Raw genomic sequence first — 23,828 nt, forward strand, 5'->3', positions numbered from 1 at the left:
GGCACTGGGCCAAGGTACCTTCTCTACTCTGGTTCGTCAGTGGGCAATAGGTGCTGATGTCACTCGCAGTGCTTCTGACGATCAACAGGAAATTGTGAAACATTTTTTCGCAACAGGCTTCCTCAGCTACAACTTCAGACCAAGGACAGAATGAAACACAGGGAACCTCGTAGCCACCCCCCCCCACCACACAAAACCTCAAGAGGGCGGATGAAACAGCAATTTAGATGCAACTTTTTTTTTTTTTTTTTTTTTTTTGCAGAGGCATGGAATGGGCTGCCGAGAAAGGCAGTGGGAGCTGATCGCATCAGCAAATCCAAGACTTGGATAAGTACCTGAAGGGAAATGATAGGGCCAGGAGAGTATCATGCGATATAATTCTTGGACACTCAGCGACTATCATGGTCTATTACGAGCCTCTATAGTCCTGTGCCTTAAAAATAAACTTAGTATTGGATGGGATGCTCTATTAAGGCCCATCAATGCACTTTATACGAGATGGTGTTACCTCATTGACCACCCCCCTCAACCACTAATGATGCTAATTCCTGGGAAATTGCTCAAGCACCAGGCTACTTGTGACTTATTAGACAAAAAAAACAAGCTAGATAATGTCTTCCTCCCCACCCTCATTAAGTACTTCCTCCTTTTCTCTATCGTTGTCCTCATTCAGAAACCCTTTTGCATCTTACAAGCAATGTTCCCCCTAATTTTTTTTTTGGGTGCGCAGCCCATTCAGTTTCGCACATGTGCAAAATTTAACATTAGAAAAGTCGGTCCACAGCTGCACGGCTTAGAGGGCACGTTGCTTAGAAGTTCTGTCCTGTAACTAGCTTCTGCAATGGCTGCTCAGCTGCCTTGGAGTCAGATTATAAATGAATATACACAGTTTTTAATGAGACACACCTGTAACTTCTCAACTTAAGCACCAAGTCCCATGGTACAGTTAAATCTCAAAACCACTGCCGACATTAATAGTGCTTCTTCTCCCTTGGACAATTGTGACCTTTCTCTTTCCCTCCTCTCCACCCCCCCAGCACACACATTCTGGGGCCTTTTAACACAACCCCATTTATAGTCACGGTAGACAGAAGACTACAAGAAACACCACCACGACCAGCTACTTGGCATTTTTTGGTCCCATTTCCAAAGTTTTGAAACGAGCCATTTACTGGAGCACAGCAATCAGAAAGGTGGCAAAACACACACCATTCAATCCAGCCACCTGAGCAATTTAATATTGAGAAATACAGCCAGGACAGTGCAGCAGCTCCAGCTAACTGCAGCCAGCCAAGACAGTGCACTGACAAAAAAAGTGTTTCAATCAGATTATAGCTAATGTAGTGTCAGCCAGCAAGCCGAGCCAATCCAGAAACTTGAAGCTCACTGACTTAAAAAAACAAAATCCACTTAGTAGAAATTCTGCTCAAACACACCAATTCAGAGATTTCATTTTATTTTCTGTAAACAGCCAGATTTCCAGACAGTTGAAGTTTTGTGCAGAACAAATGGTGCGTTTGCCGCCTCTTGCCTGCCCGTTACTTTCCTGGTATAAGGCCCTATATGCGGAGGTGCTGGCAGTGGTTGGCAGATTGTCCCTCACCCACTCTATTCATCACTGCATTAAACTGATCAGTAAGATATTCTCTCCCCGGATGAAGAGTTGTTTCACATGTCTTTGAGAAACCTGCTGATAATCCACCCTGGGCCTGGCTTTCTTTTTGCGTTTCTGTTTTTCCCCTGTAGCAGTCCTGGACTCCAAGCTGGTTTGTTCAGAGTTCCTCTTCGATCGATCAAGGTCTAGAACTTCAATCTGTGCAGAGAGGTTTATGGTATCTGGGGCTACTTGTGCACATTCGGTTTTAATGACACAGCTCAGACTCTTGCTGTCGTCCAGTCCAGCTCTACCACCCTCAAGCCTCTTGGGTAAAGAGCCTGTTTGTTCCATAGTCTTGGCACCAGATTCATCACCCTTGGATCCTTCTTGTAGCTTAAGCCGGTCGAAAAGCTGCATTGAAAAGTAAATCTAGTGAACACAATATACAATATAATCCATATACAGCAGAATTATAAACTAAATATAGCACAGATTAGATAGAGTAAAGCTCTCTTACATTGTCCCATCAAACACTCCCAGGGTAGGTACAGCATGGGTTATATACAGAGTAAAGCTCCCTCTACACTGCCCCATCAAACACTCCCAGGGCAGGTACAGCATGGGTTAGATATAGAGTAATGCTTTCTCTAACCTCCCAATGAGCCTCAGCACATTACTTTACCAAATCACAGCTTTTATGGTAGTTAAAATGCTTTTTTAAATGCTGAAATTGCAGTATGTGACGCTCATAAATAAAAGGTAATCATGCGATCAGATACATTTTTAATTGGCTGACATCAATTAGAACTTTGAAGCCTTTGAGAGTTGGATTGAATTTGAACTGTGAAGAATATAGTTACTGAAGGCAAGTGTTTTGAGAGATACAGTTTCCATCACTGTCAATATTCAGTCTGTGCAGCTTCACGGCTGCTGATGTGACCTATGGGAACATACTCCTCTGGGCAGTCCTTCAAGAAGGTGCCAGTTGGATTTTTGGAAAACAAGGTGTGCATGGCATATTGAAGGGGAGACTAATTATTCTAGAAAATTAATGGGTTGGGACCTCCTGGTGCTTACCTGATCACCAGCAAGAGGTCGGAGAAGACGTTTCTGACATGGACTCCTGAATTTGCTCCATTTTTGGGCCTATCCCAGCAGGTAGGGGAGGGGTAAAATCCAGCACATATGCGCCGAAAGGCCTTTACTCATCCTAGAATCGTAACATGGCAGAACGATTCATTGGGACAGGGTCTGCAACAGGAAGTATGAATTCTCCACTTGGTTAAAGTATTAAACAATGGAGTGGGGTAACTATAGTGACCAGTGTGTCACTGAACCAGTTAGGTGATCTCACCTAGCGCAGCCTGAATTTGACAATTACATGGAATGTATAGCACAGAAATAGGCCATTTGGCCCAACTAGTTTCTATGCTCCCCATGAGCCTCCTCCCAACCTACTTCATCTAACTCGAACAGCATAACCTTTCTAATGCTTTCTCCCTCATGTATTCATCTAGCGTCCCCTTAAATTCCATCCTTGGGCTGGGAAGGAGCGAGATCGGCCAGGGTTCCCACCACTGATCATTGAGCAGTGCCTCCTGCTGGAGGGAGGATGCAGGGCAGAGGCTCTACTGCACTCATTGTCTGTGCTCATGCATGATAACGGGCCACTTTGGGCGATATATAGCTTGCGAGTCAGCACCTTTGGGTGGGGTGGGGGGGGGGGGGGAAGAAATTTGGGGCAGAAAGTCTTAAAAGTAATTTTTTTTTCCAAAAAGCATCATGGCGAGGCCTCTACTTACCCTGCTGACAGTTAACATTGGTTCGTTGTAAAAGGCTTTCCCAAGGATGGGTTTCCTGAAGGTCTCATCCACATCAACAAGTGCCTGGAATAATGGTGGCAGAGAAGACAAGTTAACACAGAATTAGTGCTGCATCTCACGTGGTCGGGTGCTCACTTAAATCCTGGAACACAAGGAAGCTGAGAAAACGCCTCATTCTGCTGTACTGGCAGTAGTCTGGGGGCTTTACGAACAGCGACGATATTACAGCCAGTTACACCAGCTTCGCATCGATGCAAAGTAGTTTCGGCTCCTCATCAATGTGGAGCTGGTAATGTAATGCAAGTCGGTGATCACAAGGTAAGAGAAGACAAGGAAGACTATTTGGCCCATCTTATCTAATTGTTTCCGAAAGCCCTTACAGTACCCCCAACTACAGCATCTATCCAAGAGTCCATTCACTGTGTTGGTCACTTTATGTAAAGAAGCACATTCTGTCATCAGTTCTAAATCTGCCTTTCACTAGGCTGAACCCGTGTCCCCCATTCTACTGTCGCGGTTCACTTGCCAGTCATTTTCTAGATTTACATCTTTCTATACCATTATACATTTATTAGGTCACTGGCTCCCTTCAATGCTGAAAGGCCCAGGTTTCTCCAGATTTATCTGGTGCTTGGGATCAGACTTGTGACCCTTGTCTGAGCTGTCTCCAGTGACGAGAAATGGACAATACTCAAGGTGTGGTCTTGAGTTTCCTGGTTTCCCGATCCCCATCACCATATCCGGTGGCTCCTGCTGGAAGCTGCAAATAGATGTTGGGTGAGGACTGAACTGGGCTCAGCTGTGTAGCTCTCATGGTTAAAATAGCCTGGTGACACAGACTGTTGCAAAATGGCCACTTGGGTGAGGTGCTGGAGAAAGCCTGTGGAACATGTGGGTCGGCATCTTCAGGAGAGGGAGCAAACTGGGAAGGGGGGGGGGGGGGGGGGGGGAAATAAATGTTTGTGAATATGATAGCTTTGACTCAATCTTTGTGCGAGGGGCGGGCAGCGGATTTGCTTACAGCATGCATTACCATGTTCCAGAACTTGTCGAACGTCACTAGGAATCCACAGCAGACGCCCCGCAGTCCTTTGAAAGTCCGGATGTGGACGCTGATCTTTATCCTGTCCTGTACACAGCGATACAGTTCGCCCAGAGGGCTGCCTTCATGAACTGTGCACAAAATAAAACATTTCCAGTTATCAACGCAGCAGAGAGAGCAACAGTGCGACCAACAAAATAAAAAGACTGCATTACTGCTTGCTGCCACTTGAGAGCACCAGAGCTCCACTTTTTCACCAGCCTTGAACAGTACACCAAGATTACTCCCCTATTCAAAAAAACCAATGGCGTTAGCAGTTGCCTGAGGCAATCAGCGCATTTACAGGTAAGTTAATTTTTGATAACTAAGTGGGCAAGTTGATAGCAACATTTTGTAGTTATTTGTGATTGTGTTAAGCGCAGTACGCATGTGCTGGTATATGGGTAACAATCTGAGGTGGCGGACCATTTGTGCAGAACTATTGTTCGGGATCGAAGCGTGTGTTACAAGACCCATAACTGGTTAGATTGTCTGCCAAAGGAACGGATTTGATGGGCTGATTTTGCATTAGGAATATAGCTAATAGAGGTGGGATAGAGATGGAATGTTGGAGCCTTATTTGGGGAGAGATGGGAAGACAAAGATTTAAAAGGGATATTTTAAAAATCAGAATGAAAGAAGTTGCATTTACATACCACCTTTCACATCCTCAGGACATCTCAAAGTAGTCCACAGCCAATGATTCACTTTCAAAGTGTCGTCACTGTCGTTTTGCAGGGGAACACGGCAGCCAATTTGTGCACAAGATCCCACAAACAGCAATGAGCGAAGTGACCAGATCATCTGCTTTTGGTGGTGTTTTGCGAGACTGACTGTTGGCCAGAACACCAGGAGAGCTTCCCTGCCATTTGAAAAACGGCAGTGGTATTTTTTTTTATGTCCAACGGATTAGGTCGACGGGGCCTCAGCTGAAAGATAGCACCTCTAACGGGAAAACCATCCCTAGGAACTGCACTGAAGTGTCAGCCTAGATTGTGTACAACCTTCTGATTCAGAGGTGAGATTGTTACCACCTGAGCCATGGTGACAGACAATTACAAAAATGTACTGCGATGTAGAAATCGAACATCTATGGATTAGAATTTCAATTTACAAACATACCTTTAAAAAAGTAATAGAGATGGGAATAAACGGTTGTCATAAACTATGAAAACTAGTGTGCTCGCTCTTGCCCTGTTACATGCATACCTCTTGTTGACCAATAACGAAGCAGCCCTGACGGCGGTCATGGAGGTTTCCATGGCCCACACCATACTGCGCTCCTGGCTGGAGGAGGCGAGCTGCTCCTACAGGGAAACAAAGAGCAAACGTCAGGGCTTCCAGATCAACACATCTCTCTCTCACACACACACACACACACAAACCACACGTGCTCAGACTCACATGCACGCACACATACACACACTGTTTCGGGGCCTGGCAGAGCAAAGCACCATTGGTCGGAGTACATCTTTATCTCTCGGGGTTTTTTTTTTTCCTTCCTCCACTCCCCTCCTGAAGGTGCCGAGTTATGGTTCTGCCGGTGCAGCCAACCCTCCGATACCTTATCCGAGTGGCCATTATTGACGTGCTGAGACAGCGAGTCTCTGGAGGCTGGGTACCGAGTCTAATCCTGTCTGATGGATAACGATCAGGACTGGGAGCCCTGGCAGATTATTGCTTCTCCCTAACCTTGGGTGCTGAGGCCAACTGCAATGCTTCAGGCTGAGATCACTAAACTCAGCTCAGATTTTGGGGGTGGGGGGAGAAATCAAACCTGCAACCTCCTTGCTGTGCGGCTCACAACGTGGAGTGCTGACACCCACTGAACTATTGGGGGTGTAAGAGCCATAAAAGCTTAAGAAAATACTTTAAAATAGTGGCTAAATGGCATAATACAGTTAATTTACTTGAACGACTTATTGTATTAAGAAACCCCCTATTTTCTTGCTCCAGTAGTATAGTCCGACACCCCCTTCATTCTTGCCACAATGGAACAGTCCCTAAGCCACACATGGGTGCAGCCATCTTACAGTTTTAAACTGCACGTGGTGAAAGAGGCAGAAGCTGTGAGGTTTGGAGCAGTACAGTTTTTGACCGTGTTCGTTTATACGTGTTTGCTTTGTAATTCTGTTTGTTAAGTGTTATAGTAAACCATTTAAAAGACAAAGCTACGTTTGGGAACGTTTTATTTCGACACGCGTCTACTCGATGTTAAAAGCCCCACAGCCCAGTGGCCTGCCTGTTTGGAAACTAAGAAGCGCCACTACATTAGTCAAAAACTGGCTCCCTAAGAAGGGACGGAATCGTCGGCGAACTTATACATGAATGGTCACGGAGCCAGACGACAATTTAAGAAAGCGAAGGTACAGTGACTGTTACTTGCTTTGTTCATTCTGTCGAGAAGCTAAATAAGAGCTGCGGGTAAAATGGCCGAGGCCTTAAGGAGCCAGGAGCTTCCCCCAGCCAGAAGGATTGCTGGCCAAAAGAGGGAAATAAAGCTCACCCCAAAGGCAAGGGAAGAGAAGTTACATAGAAGCATTAGGTGCAAGGAAGGCTAAATTAGTTCAGATAACTGGAAAAATGAAGATAATTGATCGTCTCATGGAAGATAATGCTAATATTAAGAAAGCTGAAGACATGATGTATTACGATTTCTCCAAGCTGCATGAAGAATTTAATATACTCAATGAAGATGTATTAGCACTTCTGTCTGAAGAAGAGGGAAACACTGATCAGCACGACTGGTTTGATCTTAAATCAACCAGCATTAAGGACTGTATCAAGGCCACGGAGCAGTGGATGTTAAAAATTCGTCAAGATGCTGATACAGCAGAGAAAGATAAGGTTGACGATGAAGTCGGACCAGACGATAGCATTTCAGAGACTTCCGCCAGACCGAGCAAAAATCGAAAAGAAGGTAGCTCTGTTTCTGGACGCAGGTCAGTCGCTTCTACCACAAGCTCGGCGCGACGCATGAGAGCGGAGGCTGAACGGGCGGCGTTGATGGCGCGCGCAGCATCTTTAGATGAGAAGCAAGCTCTTGAACGGGAAGAGGCCCAACTGCAGGTCCAAGAGGCCCAACTGCAGGCCCAAGTGCAGGCCCAACAGGCCCAAGTGCAGGCCCAGCGGGCCCAGGTGCAGGCAAAGAACGAACGGCTGGAGATGAAAACAGCTATCGAGGTCTCAGATGCCAGGTTGAGTGCGTACGAAGATTATGAAGGCTCACGGGACGGCGGGAGCCACTGCCAGTCAACGTTGCCACATAGAGTTGGATCCAGGGCACCCTCAAGAGTTACAACAGAGCCCGAAAGCAATTCCCCGGCATTACAGCGTGGAAGAGTGGCCTCTCCACTAACAGGAGCACGTGATGCTACCCCAGACGTCAGACGGTCTAGACTAGACCCTGCTGATGACCAGAGGCCTGAAGACACAGGGAGAAGCCTATACCGAGTGATGCAACGTCAGAACGAAATTACAGAGATGCTTGTAAAACAACAGAATCTGTTTCGACTCCCTCAAAGAGACATACCAGTGTTCCAAGGCGACCCACTCAAGTATAAGCCCTTCATCAGATCCTTTGAACAAGCCATTGACTCCAAAACAGAGAGCAGCAGTGATAAGTTGTACTACCTGGGACAGTACACCAGTGGTAAACCACAAGACCTGGTCAGAAGCTGTGAACACATGAGACCGGACCGGGGATACATAGAAGCCAGGAAGTTGCTGCAGGAGCACTATGGTAACGAGCCGAAGATAGCCACTGCATATATCGAAAAGGCTACCAAGTGGCCACAGATCAGATCAGAAGACGGAGAGGCATTGAACGCATATGTTCTCTTCCTCATAGGATGTCGCAACACCATGGAGGATGTTGAATTCATGGAAGAGATGGACAATCCTACGACTATGAGAATCGTCATCTCTAAGCTTCCTTACAGGATGAGAGAACAATGGAGAAGAACAGCCTTTGAGATAATGGAGAGACGGAAAAGTAGAGCCAGGTTTGCAGACTTAGTGAATTTCATAGACAAACAGGCTAAAATTGCTAGGGACCCATTGTTTGGAAGCATCCAGGATGTCAGCCCGACCACCGATGGAAGAGTGAAAGCCAAGCCTGCTGAATCAAAGACTCTCAGGAAAGGTGGTTCCAGGGGAAGCAGCTTTGCAACTATCGTCACTCAGGCCGAGGAAGAAAGGCCCCAGAACTCATCTCCCAAAAAGATCAGCACAGTGATGCCTGCTAATGCCTTTCAGAAGCCATGCTTATTCTGCCAGAAGAATCATACACTGGATTTCTGCAGCGACATCAAAGCACAGCCACATAAGGACAGAATCGAATTCCTGAAGTACAACGGCCTATGTTTTGGATGTCTCTCTCAGGGGCACCTGAGTAGAAACTGTAAGCAAAGAACAACATGCAGAGAGTGCACTCGGAAACATCCCAGTCTGCTGCATATCCATAAAGAAGAACAAGTCTCTAAGAAGAGTGAAGAAAACAATACCGACGAGAAGGTTGTTTCAAGTGCTCTGGTGTCGCTAGAACCAGAGACCTGTGGACTCACTGGGGCCGGTGACAGTGACTGTATTCTTGCCATCGTACCAGTAAGGATCAAGTCTAAGAGGAGTGAGAAGGTTGTGGAGACTTACGCCTTCATGGATCCAGGTAGTTCAGCAACGTTCTGCACAGAATCACTCATGCGACAGCTGAACGTTAGAGGCAGAAGAACAGAAATCCTATTACGCACCATGGGTCATGAGAAGTCAATGCAAAGTTATATCCTGTCAGACCTAGAAGTGTGTGGACTTGAAGAGAAGGACTTCATAGACCTGCCTAATGTTTTCACACAGAGGGAGATTCCCGTTAGAATAGGGAACCTAGCCCTGCAGAAGGATGTGGATAGATGGCCCTACCTAGAAAAGGTGCGTCTCCCATACATTGAAGCAGAAATTGGCCTATTAATTGGAACCAATGCCTACAAAACTATGGAGCCATGGCAGGTGATAAACAGCAAGGATGACGGACCCTACGCCGTCAGGACAGCCCTTGGATGGGTAATCAATGGACCGGTAAGGAGAGATGATGGCCACAAGTCGAACAAGGAGGAACGACAAAACGTCACAGTTAATCGCATCTCTATCGCAAGCATTGAAGAGCTGTTGATACAGCAGTTCAACGCAGACTTCTCAGAACGCAGCTGTGAGGAAAAGACAGAGATGTCACAAGAAGACCATCAGTTCATGGGTTTGATGACAAGGTCTACACAGTTCATTGATGGCCACTATCACATTGGTTTGCCACTGAGAAGACAGACCGCGAAGATGCCGAACAATCACTGCATAGCAGAGCAACGCGCCATCAGTCTAAAGAGAAAGCTGAACAAGAACCCCGACTTTCACGAAGACTACAAAGACTTCATGAGAAACATCATAGCGAAAGGCTATGCTGTAAAAGTGCCCGAAGAACAGTTGAACAGAGACGATGGAAGGGTCTGGTACATTCCTCATCACGGGGTGTATCACCCAAAGAAGAAAAAGATCCGTGTAGTGTTTGACTGCGCCGCCTCATTCAGAGGAACTTCATTGAATGACCAGCTGCTTCAAGGTCCTGATCTTACTAATACCCTCATTGGCGTCTTGACTAGGTTTAGACAAGAGCTCGTTGCCATGATGGCAGACATAGAATCAATGTTCTACCAAGTCAGAATCCCTGACGAAGATGCTGATCTTCTGCGTTTCCTTTGGTGGCCAGATGGCGACGTTAGTGAAGCGATGGTGGAATGTAGAATGGCCGTACACCTGTTTGGAGCCACATCATCTCCCAGCTGTGCAAGCTACGCTCTCAGAAAAACTGCAGAAGATGGCAAGGGCAAAGCACCATCCGAGGCTGTGGAGACAATCTTCAGAAACTTTTATGTCGATGACTGTCTGAAGTCCGTGTCAACAGAAGACGATGCCATCGCACTGTCAAGAGACCTTAGAACTCTGTGTTCGAATGGAGGATTCCATCTGACTAAGTGGATAAGCAACAGCAGAGCAGTTCTAGCTTCTATCCCAGAAAAGGAAAGAGCCACTGAAGTCAAAGATCTGGACCTGAGCCACGATGTCCTTCCTATCGAGAGAGCTCTTGGTGTACAATGGTGCATCGAGTCAGACACGTTCAACTTCAGGATAACGGTGAACGAAAGACCATCCACAAGACGAGGGATTCTCTCCGTGGTCAGTTCCATCTACGACCCTCTCGGATTCCTGGCACCACTCATTCTGCCGGTGAAGCTGATGCTACGAGAGCTGTGTAGAGACAAGAGAGGATGGGATGAAGATATCCCAGAAGGTCAAGCTCAGAGATGGCACAGATGGCTGACAGATTTGCAACAACTTTCTAGCTTCAACGTCAGTAGATGCATCAAGCCCGCGAGTTTTGGAGTTACAAAGACGGCTCAACTACATCATTTCTCGGACGCCAGTGAGGACGGCTATGGCACGGCTACCTACCTCTTGCTGACAAATCAACAGGGCCAGAAACATTGTGCCTTCCTCATGGGAAAATCCAGGGTGGCTCCGCTGAAGCAGGTCACCATCCCGAGACTGGAATCGACGGCAGCGGTTGTTGCAGTTAAAGTTGACCAGGTGATGCGTAAAGAGTTACAGCTCCCATTAGAAGAATCTGTCTTCTGGACGGATAGCACGACGGTGCTGAAGTATATAGAGAATGAGAAGATACGCTTCAAGACCTTCGTAGCAAACAGAATCTCATCCATTAGAGAAGCTACACAACCATCTCAATGGAGGTATGTAAACACCTCATTAAACCCAGCAGATCAAGCCTCACGGGGATTGAAGGCTGAAAACTTCATGAGGAGTGAAACTTGGATACAAGGCCCAAGTTATCTGCTGGAAACAGAGAGATCATGGCCAGAAAGACCAGATATGCCAAGTCAGATTACTGAAGACGACGTCGAAGTCAAGAGATCAGTCACAGTAAATTTCATAACTACGAAAGAGAACTTTGACACAGTGAACAAACTTGTTAACCATTTCTCAGGATGGCACCAGTTGAGGAAAGCAGTTGCATGGTTTCTAAGGTTGAAAGAGTTGCTGCTACACCTGAGCGGTAAGAGAAAAGAGTACCGAGCCACTATCAGTCAGTCTGAAAGTAACCCTGATAAGCAGAGAATGCTTCTACAGCAGTATATGCATCAGCACAAGACCACATTGAGCAAGAATTCATTGACCGTGGAGGATTTGGCCAAGGCTGAGAAGGAGATAGTTTGCTTCAGTCAAAGACAAAGATACCCAGAAGAAACCGAAGCTCTACAGCAAAATACTCCAATCAAGAAAGGTAGTCATATCTGCAAGCTGGACCCTACACTGCAAGATGGAGTACTGAGGGTGGGAGGGAGACTAAACAAATCTGCTATGCCAGAGGAGGCCAAGCATCCTGCTATCCTTTCTAAGGACCTCCGGGTTGCTACTCTCATTCTTCAGCATATACACCAGAGTATTGGACACAGTGGGAGGAATCACGTGCTTGCGAAGCTAAGACAAAGATACTGGATTCCAGGAGCTAATTCCGTAATAAGAAAAATACTCTCTGAATGTATTGTTTGCAGATGGTTACACGCTAGAGCTGGGGAGCAGAAAATGGCAGACCTGCCTGAAGACCGTTTGTCACCAGACAAGCCCCCATTTACAAACGTAGGGGTGGACTATTTCGGGCCTTTCGAGGTAAAGCGAGGACGGAGCCTTGTCAAGAGATATGGTGTGCTTTTCACTTGTTTGACCATCAGAGCAGTTCATATTGAGGTGGCACACACGCTTGACACGGATTCCTGTATTAGCGCCTTGCGGCGCTTTGTCTGTAGAAGAGGACAGGTGTCCATTATGCGTTCTGATAATGGCACTAATTTTGTCGGAGCGGAGAGAGAACTACGGGAAGCTATTGAAGGTTGGAATCAGCTTAAAATACAGGAAGCCATGATGCAAACAGGAATTAAGTGGATCTTCAATCCTCCGGCTGCATCCCACCATGGAGGTGTCTGGGAAAGACAGATACGCACCGTAAGAAAACTACTCAGTTCTGTACTGAAGCAGCAAGCGCTGGACGACGAGGGACTCCAAACCGTTCTGTGCGAGGTCGAAGCCATCATTAATGACCGACCGATAACTAAGACATCAGATGATCCTAATGACCTCGAAGCCCTGACTCCGAACCACCCGTTGTTGTTGAAAACACAGCCAGCCATGCCCCCGGGAGTCTTCAAAAAGGAAGATCTGTATGCCCGTCGGAAGTGGAGGCAAGTTCAGTATATGTCAGACCTCTTCTGGACCAGATGGACAAGAGAATACTTACCTCTGCTACAGGAGCGTCAAAAATGGTCCAAAATAAAGAGGAACTTCATCGTCGGAGACATTGTCTTAATTGTGGATGATTCAGCCCCTAGAAATTCTTGGTTGATGGGAAAAATAATTAAGACCATGCCAGACTCCAGAGGCGTCGTTCGTCGCGTCTGTTTGCAAACCAAGACCAGTACCCTGGAGAGACCGATCACAAAGCTCTGCCTGCTACAAGAAGCAGCGTGAAAAGCTCCTGAACGAAAGAAAAAAGTGGACACTTGTATTGTAAATATGTTGAACTCATTAGTTTATGACTCTTAATGTTTGAGTAATTGATATGCTTCATGTGCCTAGTCAATTAGGGGCCAGAATGTAAGAGCCATAAAAGCTTAAGAAAATACTTTAAAATAGTGGCTAAATGGCATAATACAGTTAATTTACTTGAACGACTTATTGTATTAAGAAACCCCCTATTTTCTTGCTCCAGTAGTATAGTCCGACACCCCCTTCATTCTTGCCACAATGGAACAGTCCCTAAGCCACACATGGGTGCAGCCATCTTACAGTTTTAAACTGCACGTGGTGAAAGAGGCAGAAGCTGTGAGGTTTGGAGCAGTACAGTTTTTGACCGTGTTCGTTTATACGTGTTTGCTTTGTAATTCTGTTTGTTAAGTGTTATAGTAAACCATTTAAAAGACAAAGCTACGTTTGGGAACGTTTTATTTCGACACGCGTCTACTCGATGTTAAAAGCCCCACAGCCCAGTGGCCTGCCTGTTTGGAAACTAAGAAGCGCCACTACAGGGGGAAAAGCTACCAACGTCTTCATAACACTTCCAGTGAAAGGTGTGTAAATGAGTGAAGAGGTCAGGCAATTTTTAGGGGTCAGTCTGTAGGTTTGGAACCTCTTATTCGTTGAGGACCAATCGGGATTGTATCAGACCTTTATTCTTCCACTGCAAACAGTGGGGCCACAAATTTGGCTTTGAAAATCATGTCATTGGGAGCAGTGCGGGGTACAGTTAAAGAATGGGCAATGTGTGCTGATGAACCATCAGTGAGAACATCACAAAGCATTCATGCTCACTGGGCAAAGGATGATGATTCCTACAGCAAACTTGGCACCAATCTGCTATATACACCTAGTGACAATATCAAAATAGTTTTAGGGGATTTTATTATATAAATATTAAATGCGTCACAATCTTCCTGCCCTCACCCCACATAGGGTAGGATTTGAACTGGTTTGTTATATATTGGGAGTGCATTTAGCTTTTATATTGTAATATTGGGGACAATTGAGGGCTATTATTAATATTTTATAATGATCACAGCTTCGTGCTGAATGATGGCTTTATTTTACTACATTGGATAAAAATGAGTGTTTGACATTATCTGATTAAGGGTTCAGGACGCCTTCCTCAAGGGCAAGTTTTGCATTAATATATACAGCATATTTGAATTTTATTTTTACAAATTATAAGCATATCATAGTCTTCCCAAAGAGAAAGGCATCTTGGTCAGTACAGTTCTCTTGTAGGAGGTGTAACTCTTACGTCTACATGCACTTCCTACCAAAACTCTCCACTGTAAATCCCTATTTCCACATTTATAATGGAAACCGTGTATGTAAATGAATCACGCTGTAATTACACCCTCCCCCCAGTGGCGGCACTGTACCACCACTGTAAAGTGGTTGGAATTACGGTGTGACAGTTTTACATAGTGCAGTTGATTATAAATGTGGACATCCAAATTTATAATGGAAATGTAAAAGGACCGAATGCATGACGTTAAAATGGGAACTGAATGATGTCAACATTGGCACAGTAGGTAGCACTCCTGCCTCGGAGTCAGAAGGTTGCAGGTCCAAGTCCCACTCCAAGGACCCGAGGACATAATCTAGACTGAGGAAGTGCTGCACTGTCGGAGACGCCATCTTTCAGATGAGAGGTTAAACCGAGGTCAGGTCTGCCCTCTCAGGTGGACATAAAATATTCCATGGCACTATTTCAAAGAAGAGCAGGGGAGTTCTCCCCGATGTCCTGGCCAATATTTAAAACTGGCACAGACACGATGGGCCGAATGCCCTCCTTCTGTGCTGTAAATGTCTATGATTCTATGTAAATTTCTATGTATTTTAGCCCCAATGTAGTCACCCCTGGCCTCTAACCACTTTCATGAGGGACTTTAACAACGTACAATACAATTACTTTGAAGTGTACCCATTACTTTTATACAGGCGAATATAGCCCAAAACAATGCGATGAATGACCGGTTAATCTGGTTTTTTGGCAGTTTTATGAAGGAATGCGACACAAGGGCACATTCAATCTGAACCACAACAGGCAGACAAGGCATTGGCTTAATATTCATGCAAAGGTGAGCCCTCTAACGTAGCAAGTGTACTACCAACTGAACCGAGCTATTGGGATAAGAAACAGACGCTGACAACATTCAACACAAAAATCATCCCACGGCGAGAAACAGGTAAACTGAGCTATGGAGCCAGAGTTTCAAGAGCTGACTGTAAGCTTGGGGTTTCAGATAGTTTTTCCAAGATGGATAGAAAAGTGGAGAGGTGAAAGGGTTAAGGAGGGAACTCCAAAGCAGCTGAATGCACCATCATGAGTGGTGGGTGAAAGAACAGGGATGCTCAAAAGGCCAAAGTCAGGGGACTGAAGAGTGTGGGTGGCAATGTTAGGGTGGAGGTGGTTTCAGAGATAGGTTGGGATTGGCCACGGACCCTCTTCTACTCCCCAAAGAGTTATGTTGTCCTGGGGCACAACTGAGGGTTTCCAAATGTGGAATATATTTTACAGTTATAATTATTATTAGATGCATCAGTTGCCCAGAGCAATAATTAGGGGCTCATAATACACTGGGATAGATCTGAAGTTTGGTTATAATCCAGTCCCTCACTCACAGCTGCCTGGGGCAAGACTTAGAATTACATAGAATGTACAGCACAAAAACAGGACATTCGGCCCAACAGGGCCATGTTTATGCTCCACACGAGCCTCCTCCCAACCCCTCTTCATCTAACACTATCAGCATATCCTTCTATTCCTTTCGCCCTCATGTGTTTATCTAACTTCCCCTTAAAGGCATCTGTGCTGTTCGCCTCAACATCTCCCTGTGGGAGCGAGTTCCACATTCTAACCACTCTCTGGATAAAGAAGTTTCTCCTGAATTCCCTATTGGATTTAGTGGTGACTTTCTTATATTTATGGCCCTTAGTTCTGGTCTCGCCCGCAAGTAGAAGCATCTTCTCTACGTCTACCCTATCAAACCCTTTCATAATCTTAAAGACCTCGATCAGGTTACCCCTCGGCCTTCTCTTTTCTAGATAAAAGAGCCCCAGCCTGTCCTGATGGATATAAACTCAGTTCTGGCATTATCCCCATGACTCTTTTTTTGCACTTTCTCCAATGCCTCTGTCTTTATAACAGAACAGTATTTCAAGTGTGGTCTAACCAAGGTTCTATACAAGTTTAACATAACATCTCTGTTGTTCAATTCTATCCCTCTAGAAATGAACCCCAGTGCTTGGTCTGCATTCTATATGGACTTGTTAACCTGTGTCACTACTTTTAATAATTGTTTGTCTGTACCCCTAGGTCTCTTTGCTTCTCTACCCAGTTTAGACTCTTATTTCCCCAAGGAGTATGTGGCCTCCTTATTCTTCCTACCAAAATGCAGCACCTCACACTTACCTATATTGAAGTTCATTTGCCAATTACACGCCTATTCTGCGAGTTTATTCATGTCTTCCTGTATTTTGTGGCAGACCTTCTCTGCATTAACTACACCCCCCAAATTGGTGTCACCCACAAATGTTGTGCCTTGGCTGCAGCTCCACCCAGGGTTGACATGTTTGTATAATCCAGTCCCTCTCCTGCCCAATCAGGGTCTCGACTCCCGGGGGCCGCTCTCCCTCCCCGGGCTGAGCTACTCACGCGCCATCCTGGTCAGCACATTTTTCGGGGCCCGCTCCCTCCTGCGGAGCCGCGGCCTCTCCTCGCCGCTCGGGCCGGCCACCATCAGCTTTTTAAGGCGCTCGATCCTCTGGGGGTCGGGGGGAGGCCGAGCGCCGCGGCGGGCGCGGGGTTTGGAGGCCGGGGCGGTAGGCCGCGGGCCGCGCTGCAGGAAGGAGGCGTACTCGGCCATGTTGTTGAAGGTGCGCACGTTGGGGAAGGGCAGCGGCGGCGGCCGGCGGCTGTACAGCGCCAGGTACGGGTCAAAGCGCGGCGAGCTGACGTCCAGCGACTCGGCCTTGGCCTTGGCCTCTCCCTCCACGGCCTCCGAGAACCCGATCCCCGCCTCTCCCTCCGCCATCTTGGGCTGGCTGGCCTCCCGCGGCCCTCTGGGTGAGGCCCGCTGCCCGGATAGAGCACTTTCACAGCCGCCATTTTAGAACTGCGCGCGCAGGGCATTGTGGGGTCGTCTTCTCATCCCAAAGAATTACATAGAATTACATTACTCAGGATATGCGGCACAGAAACAGGCCATTGCACCCAACCAGTCCATGCTGGCGTTTATGCTCCACTCCAGCCTCCTCCCGTCTTTCCTCATCTAACTCTATCAACAGAACCCTCTATTCCCTTCTCACTTATAGGCTTGTCTAACCTCCCCTTAAATGCATCTATACTATTCGCTTCAACCACTCCCTGTGGTAGCGAGTTCCACATTCACACCACTCTTTGGGTAAAGAAGTTACTTCTGAATTCCCTGTTGGATTTCTTGGTGACTGTCTTATATTGATGGCCTCTAGTTTTGCTCTTCTCCACAAGTGGAAACATTCTCTCTGTATCCACTCTATCAAAACTGTGGTGTATGTAACCTGTTCCACCTTAAGAGAACTTAAGCCTGTTCCACCTTAAGAGATGTACTACTTTCTCTGGCTGCTGTATACGTAATACCGGTGGTGACCATCGGTATATAAGTACCGTGTAGTGATATTGCTGTTAGTATAGTCCGGACCTCTAACCAGGAAAGACCTGTGTGCTTTTCTGGCTGTCTCAAGCAGCAAGAGGAGAAGGAGCTGCCAAAACAAGAGAGTGGAGAGTGGTGGTCTCCTGACCAGGAAGAGGAGTAGCAGAAAGATAGATCACCACCTCCACCTCCACCTCCTCCAACATCTTCAAACAACTGAGGTGCCTGGAGAGATTGGGCAGAGGAGGAGAAGGAGAAAGGAGGCCTACATCAACATCAACCGGGGAGAGGCCTTTTCTATCACTGCCTCCCCAAATTGGCCTCCACTTCAGGAGAGAGGGGAGAGAAACATCGGAAAAAAACCCACCAACTGTTTGGAAGGAGGGAAGATTCATCTCGTTTGAAACATCTACAGGTGGGTGTTATTTGGGGCATTCTCCCAAGACTTTGTATTTTAGGTGGGGGGAGAAAAGAAGAAGCAAGGCCGGACCATCAAGGGGTGTAGTGTGTGTCTCTTGTTAAAAGCTAGGCCACACACACCACTAATTAGCACCCCTACTATTGCCTGCCCTGGGAGAGCTGGAGCTGACCAGGTGAAGTCTCTAATTTCATTAATTACATCATTAAGACCTGTTGCAGGACTGAGCCTGGGCTTCTCCAGCTTTTCCAGGTGAAGACATCTTCTCCCCCTGCCAGAAGACCATCACCAAAGACTTTTAAACTACATCAGAGAGTGCCCCCCTGCCAACACCCACCCACCATCCTGAGTGGCAACACTGCCCTTGTGGTCTCCCTCCTTCCTACCCCCCTCTCTATCTCTCTATCTCTCTGCCTGTCTTTCGAAGGCACCTCAGTCCCATCACCGATTATTAATTGCCTATTGAGCAGAGGGGAGAGGGCCCCTCCCCCAATTTCATTCAGTAAGGGGAGAGGTGTGTCCTCATTTTAATCAGCTCCCTCTGCTCAATAGAGGACAAAAAATATATATATTACCTGAGGCCATTAACACCTTCAGGCCTGTGACTTGGGGTGAGTGTAGCCCTTAAAGCACCCCAGAATGGCGACTACATCATCGCCGGTGGCGGGGCAAGCCAAGACTTATGCGGGAGCGGCAGCCACAGCCACAGCTGCTCCCGCTGCTTCTGCTGCCCCGTCACCATTTAAACTGATAACGAAAAAGCTTGGGGTGAAGAGCTACACTCACCCCACTATGACCATCGAGGCCTGCGTCAAAGCCATGGCTGGGGTTGTCGGCCCCTCAGCCATCGTCGCGGCCTCGAAAATGTACGGGAAGGCTGTGTTCTTCCTGGGGTCGGAGCGGGCGGTGTCCCTGGCCGTCACCAAGGGGCTCGCCGTGGGCGGGACCTTCCTGCCGGTGGATCCTCTCGAGGCCACCGCGCAGAGGATTGTCATCTCTAACGTCCCGCCCTATGTTCCCGGTGAGCTCCTCCTTCCCCATTTGCGTCAGCTTGGGGAGGTGAGGTCGGGGATCACGCCTATCCCGCTCGGCTTCCGGGAGGCCAGCCTTCGCCACGTCTTCTCCTTCTGGCGCCAGCTGTTTATCCAGCTGGCGCGGGAGGAGGACACTGACGGAGCGTTCGTCGTCCTCCACGAGGGGACCGCCTATCGCGTCTTTTGGACGTCGGACGGTGTGCGGTGCCACGCCTGCAAGGAGCTGGGGCATATCAGGAGGAACTGCCCTGCCTCCAAGGCCGCCGGATCATCTCGTGCGGCCGAGGCGGGCGCCGCCGCTGCTCCTCCCCCCGGGTCTGCCCGCGCGTCAAGTACGTCTGATGCGCGGTTGACGTCGGGGACCGATGCCACCAAGGCCTCCGGCGGGGGGGAGGGAGCGTGTCCGGTCGGATAAAAGGCGCGGGGAAAGAAAAAACACCTTAGGGCGGGTCCCCCCGTGGATGGCGAGCCCTTGCCCCTTGAGCCCCTTACACCCGCGCTCCTCGCGGAGTTGACCGGGGCAGATGCGAGCGGGAGGGGCCTCGTGCCCGAGCCTGTGGCCGCAACCGCCGCAGCGGTATTGCCATTACCTGCGGCTGGGCTCGGGCCCGAGGAACCCGACAAACCTGCTCCGCCGGAGGGAGTTGAGGAGGAGGCCTTTGCAGACATGGAGGTCTCCCTCGCTCCCTCCGCGCTAAAAAGAAGGCGCGACACCCTGGATGAGGAGGAGGACCGGGAGGAGGAGGGTCCCTCCGAACAGGGGGAGTCGTCGCCCGCCGCGGGTGCTGCGCACCCCCCCCACCGCTGTCATCATCACCGGCGATCGGCAGGGGTCGCCTGTCCCTCGGGAGGCTGAGGCAGATGTGTCTGTGCAGCACATGCCTCCCGGGGATGAGGACGAGACCCTGCCCGTGGGGGGGGTCGCGGATCAACCCGCGGCTGAAATAGACTATTTATCGGTGCCGTTACCCCTCGACGGGTCGGGCGGCCTGGGGTCTGGGTCGGGCGAGTTCGAAGAAAGTGAGCTCGCCCAAAGCGGCCCGGTCATTTCCCAGGGGCTGCTCGACCTGGTCGAGGATTTAGCCAAAGACGCCCCATCTGCCGGGTCAGAGGCCGGTGGCGCGGAAGAGGAAGGGCCTCTGGCTGTGTCTCAGGCGCCGGACGTCCTGGGGGAGTTTGGATTTGTGTTCTCCCCGATTTCTCCGTTCGATCTGGCGTCTGGGGCGGAGGGGGGCTCCGAACCGCCGCCGCCGTCTTCTGGCCCGGCGCCCCCGGAGGAGCCCAGGGAGAATTCCTCCGCCACCGATCCTGGGGGTGGGATCCGGGCGGAGGCGGGGCCGGCTGTTGCGGCGGGGCCGGCTGTTGCGGTCGAGCCGTCCGCTGCGCACTGCGCGGTGGGCGGGTTGGCCGCTGGTGACGACCCCCTGGAGGAGGATGGGGACTCGGTGATGGGCACGGAGGACGAGTCGGACTCCGGCGCCGACGAGGCGGTGGACGACCTCGTGCCCCTTGCCGAGTCTCCCCTCATTCCCGCAAGGGAACTCTGGGATTTTATGGCCACGTGCCTGGGTCGGCGCGGGAAGGTCCGGCTGGCCCTCGACAGGCGGTCGGAGCTGGCGCTGCTCATTGATTCCGTCCACGCCGCCGTTAAGACCATGGACGCGGACGAGGGTGTGAACCCACTTGAGCTGCGTCGGCTCAGAACATTTCTCACTGGGCTGCTGAGGAGGTGGCGGCTGACTAGCGGCTGCGCTTCCTCCCCCCGTTAGTTGTAGGTAGAGGTTGCACTATGCTTCTGACATGAAGATAACCATAGCCAGCCTCAACATCAACGGCAGCGGGGAGGCGCGCCGCAGATTTAATAACTTCTCGGTCCTTCGGGACGGGAAGTATGCGGTGTGCTTCCTGCAAGAAACCCACACCGTTCCGGGAGACGAAGCCACGTGGCTCCTGGAGTGGCAAGGAGGGGTCAGCATGAGTCACCTCTCCAATAATTCCAGCGGGGTGGCTATCTTGCTGGCCCCGCATTTTCAGCCGGAGATCTTGGGGGTCAAGGAGCACGTGCCGGGCCGCTTGCTCCAGGTCACTGTTCGCCTGGGGGGCGTGCCGCTCCATCTAGTGAACGTGTATGCCCCTCAGGCCGGTGCGCAGCAAGTGCGCTTCTTTGAAGAAGTGTCCGCTCTTCTGGGCTCCATCGACGTGGGCGAGTGCGTCATCCTCGGGGCGAGGGACTGTACGGGTCCCCCGCGATGCCCGCCGGCGATGGAGAAGTTGAGGGACCTGGTCGGGTCCTTCGACTTGGTGGACGTCTGGCGAAATCTTCATCCCGACTCCAGCGCCTTCACTTACGTGAGGTCTGGAGGAGGAGGGTCCAGAATTGACCGCCTCTACATTTCCCGGGCGTACGTATCCTGCGTTCCGGCGGCTTCCATGCGGCCGGTGCCGTGCACGGGCCACCACCTGGTGTGGGCGGAGCTCGTCCCGCTGCGCGCTCGGGGAGGGTCCGCGTACTGGCACTTTAACAACCTGCTGCTGGAGGACGCGCGGTTCTGGGATTCGTTTCGTCGGTTCTGGGCCGACTGGAGAAGGAAGTGTGGTAAACCACTTTTACCGTTCACTATCGTTACACTATAGTTATCACTGTTAGATCGTTTCCCTATAGTTATCACTGTTCACATTGTTGTATCACTGTACGAGGTCGCCTCTTGTTACGCTGCTATACCTGTGCTGACCACTGCCGACTCCGCCCATGGCTCCGCCTACCTGCCCGGGTATAAAGGTGGTCGACTGGCTGGTATTCCTCCTTCTTGGATCCGATCACCCACGAGGGTGGGCTCTGTTATTTAGTCAATAAAAACCTATGGTTACTTTCTTAACTCGTCGCTTTTCATTGGACGAATTGATAGGTATATCAATTTTATTGACTAAATTTTAAAATGTCGTCACTTGAGCAGCCAAACAACCAGTCAACGGAGCAGCCAAACGACCAGCCAGACGCCCAGCTACAACAGCCACAGCAGCCGGCTTGGCTGCGAGCCCTCAAACCACCGTACCTGGATCTAAACCCACAAGCAACAAACGCAGCCCTCGACTTCAAACACTGGCTGTGCTGCTTCGAATCCTACCTGGAAGAATCCGGCGTCCCCCAGAGATCCAAACTGAGAGTTCTGACCGCCCAAGCGAGCCCTAAAGTATACGCACTCATCCAGGACATTACTACTTACGAGGCCGCTATCAACCTACTGAAACAGCAGTACCGGTAAATTCCATGGATGCCAGACACCTCCTAAGATCCCGCCCGCAACAGCCAGGAGAGTCTGTAGCTGAATTTTTACGGGTGCTACGAACACTCGGCAGGGACTGTGACTTTAAAGCAGTATCGGCTGCAGAAAACACTGAAGATAACATCTGTGATGCCTTCGTGAAAGGCCTTCGGTCCGACTACTCACGGCAGAGACTGCTGGAATCAAAGGACCTCGACCTGAACACAGCTGCAGCCTTGGCCTACTCCCTAGAAGTGACCCAGCGGGACCTCGAGGTGTATTCCAGGTACAGTTCGCGACTCTGGGACTCGGGCCCGACCCCGACCGCAATACCCCTCGTAGCGCCGCCCCCGGGACCTACCTCAGCGTCGGTGTCCCGGACCTGATCGGGACCGCCACCCCCGGTACCGGCTGCGACTTCGGACCCCCGCGACCGGGCCGCCGGCTGCTTCTTCTGTGGGCAGGCGAAACACCCGAGGTCGCGCTGCCCAGCCAAAAACGCGACGTGCTCCAGCTGCCTGAAGAAAGGCCACTTCGCGAAGGCCTGCAGAGGGAGAGCAGCAGAGGCCAGCAGTGCCTCATGCGAACTGTGGGGGCGGCCATCTTCTATCAAGGCCACAGATGAGCAATGGGGGCGGCCATCTTTGATCCAGGCATCCAACACCAGCAGTGCCTCATGTGGGTTGTGGGGGCAGCCATCTTCTCCACCATTTTGCCCCACCTCGTGGGCGCCTCCATTTTACCCACCACGCTCGACCGCCACCTTACCTCCAGACCTGACGACCGCTTCACCTACAGACTACAGCGACCCGCTCAGCCACACACTAGCCTCCGTCACACTAGACCAAGCTCGCCCGCATCAGCTGTCCAAGTCAATGATGGACACCAAAGTAGACGGCCACGCCACGACCTGCCTGTTCGACAGCGGAAGCACGGAGAGCTTCATACATCCAGACACGGTGAGCCACTACTCCCTCACTGTCCAGCCAACGCGCAACCGGATCTCGATGGCATCGAGGTCCCACGCCACAGACATCAGCGGCTACTGTGTTGTGACCCTGTCGGTTAAGGGCACGGAGTATAAAAACTTTAAACTCCTCGTCCTGCCCCAGCTATGCGCTGCCGTCCTACTAGGGCTGGATTTTCAATCCCACCTCCAAAGCGTCACTCTAGCATATGGTGGACCCCTAATCGAGCTATCCACCTACGATTATGATATCTTGTACCGGCCTGGTAAGCTGAACGAACCCCCTGACGCTCTATCGCGAATTACATGCGCCAGCGCGCAAATTGATAGACTTCAGACCCTCCACAACGACCTCTGCCACCCCGGGGTCACCA

At 49.7% G+C, this 23,828-nt stretch overlaps 1 protein-coding gene across 2 annotated transcripts; it reads right to left on the minus strand.

Annotated features, from left to right (window-relative positions):
• Nucleotides 1-1,439: 1,439 nt before the first annotated feature.
• Nucleotides 1,440-17,234, minus strand: lsm11 (LSM11, U7 small nuclear RNA associated). 2 transcript variants are annotated; one of them, XM_085995103.1, is made up of 4 exons: nt 16,797-17,234; nt 4,442-4,593; nt 3,400-3,483; nt 1,440-2,008 (listed from the first exon to the last, which is right to left on the minus strand). In XM_085995103.1, the coding sequence occupies exons 1-4, from the start codon at nt 17,173-17,175 to the stop codon at nt 1,616-1,618; spliced, it is 1,008 nt and encodes a 335-aa protein (XP_085851229.1). In that variant the 5' UTR covers nt 17,176-17,234; the 3' UTR covers nt 1,440-1,615. The 2 variants fall into 2 exon arrangements, with proteins under 2 accessions (XP_085851229.1, XP_085851230.1); XM_085995104.1 differs by having other exon boundaries at nt 4,454-4,593; nt 16,797-17,232.
• Between the last annotated feature and the right edge of the window lie 6,594 nt (nt 17,235-23,828).

This window comes from Somniosus microcephalus, chromosome 8 (assembly GCF_052327205.1).
Source record: "Somniosus microcephalus isolate GS21.2 chromosome 8, FLI_Smic_1.0, whole genome shotgun sequence".
NCBI lineage: Eukaryota > Metazoa > Chordata > Chondrichthyes > Squaliformes > Somniosidae > Somniosus > Somniosus microcephalus.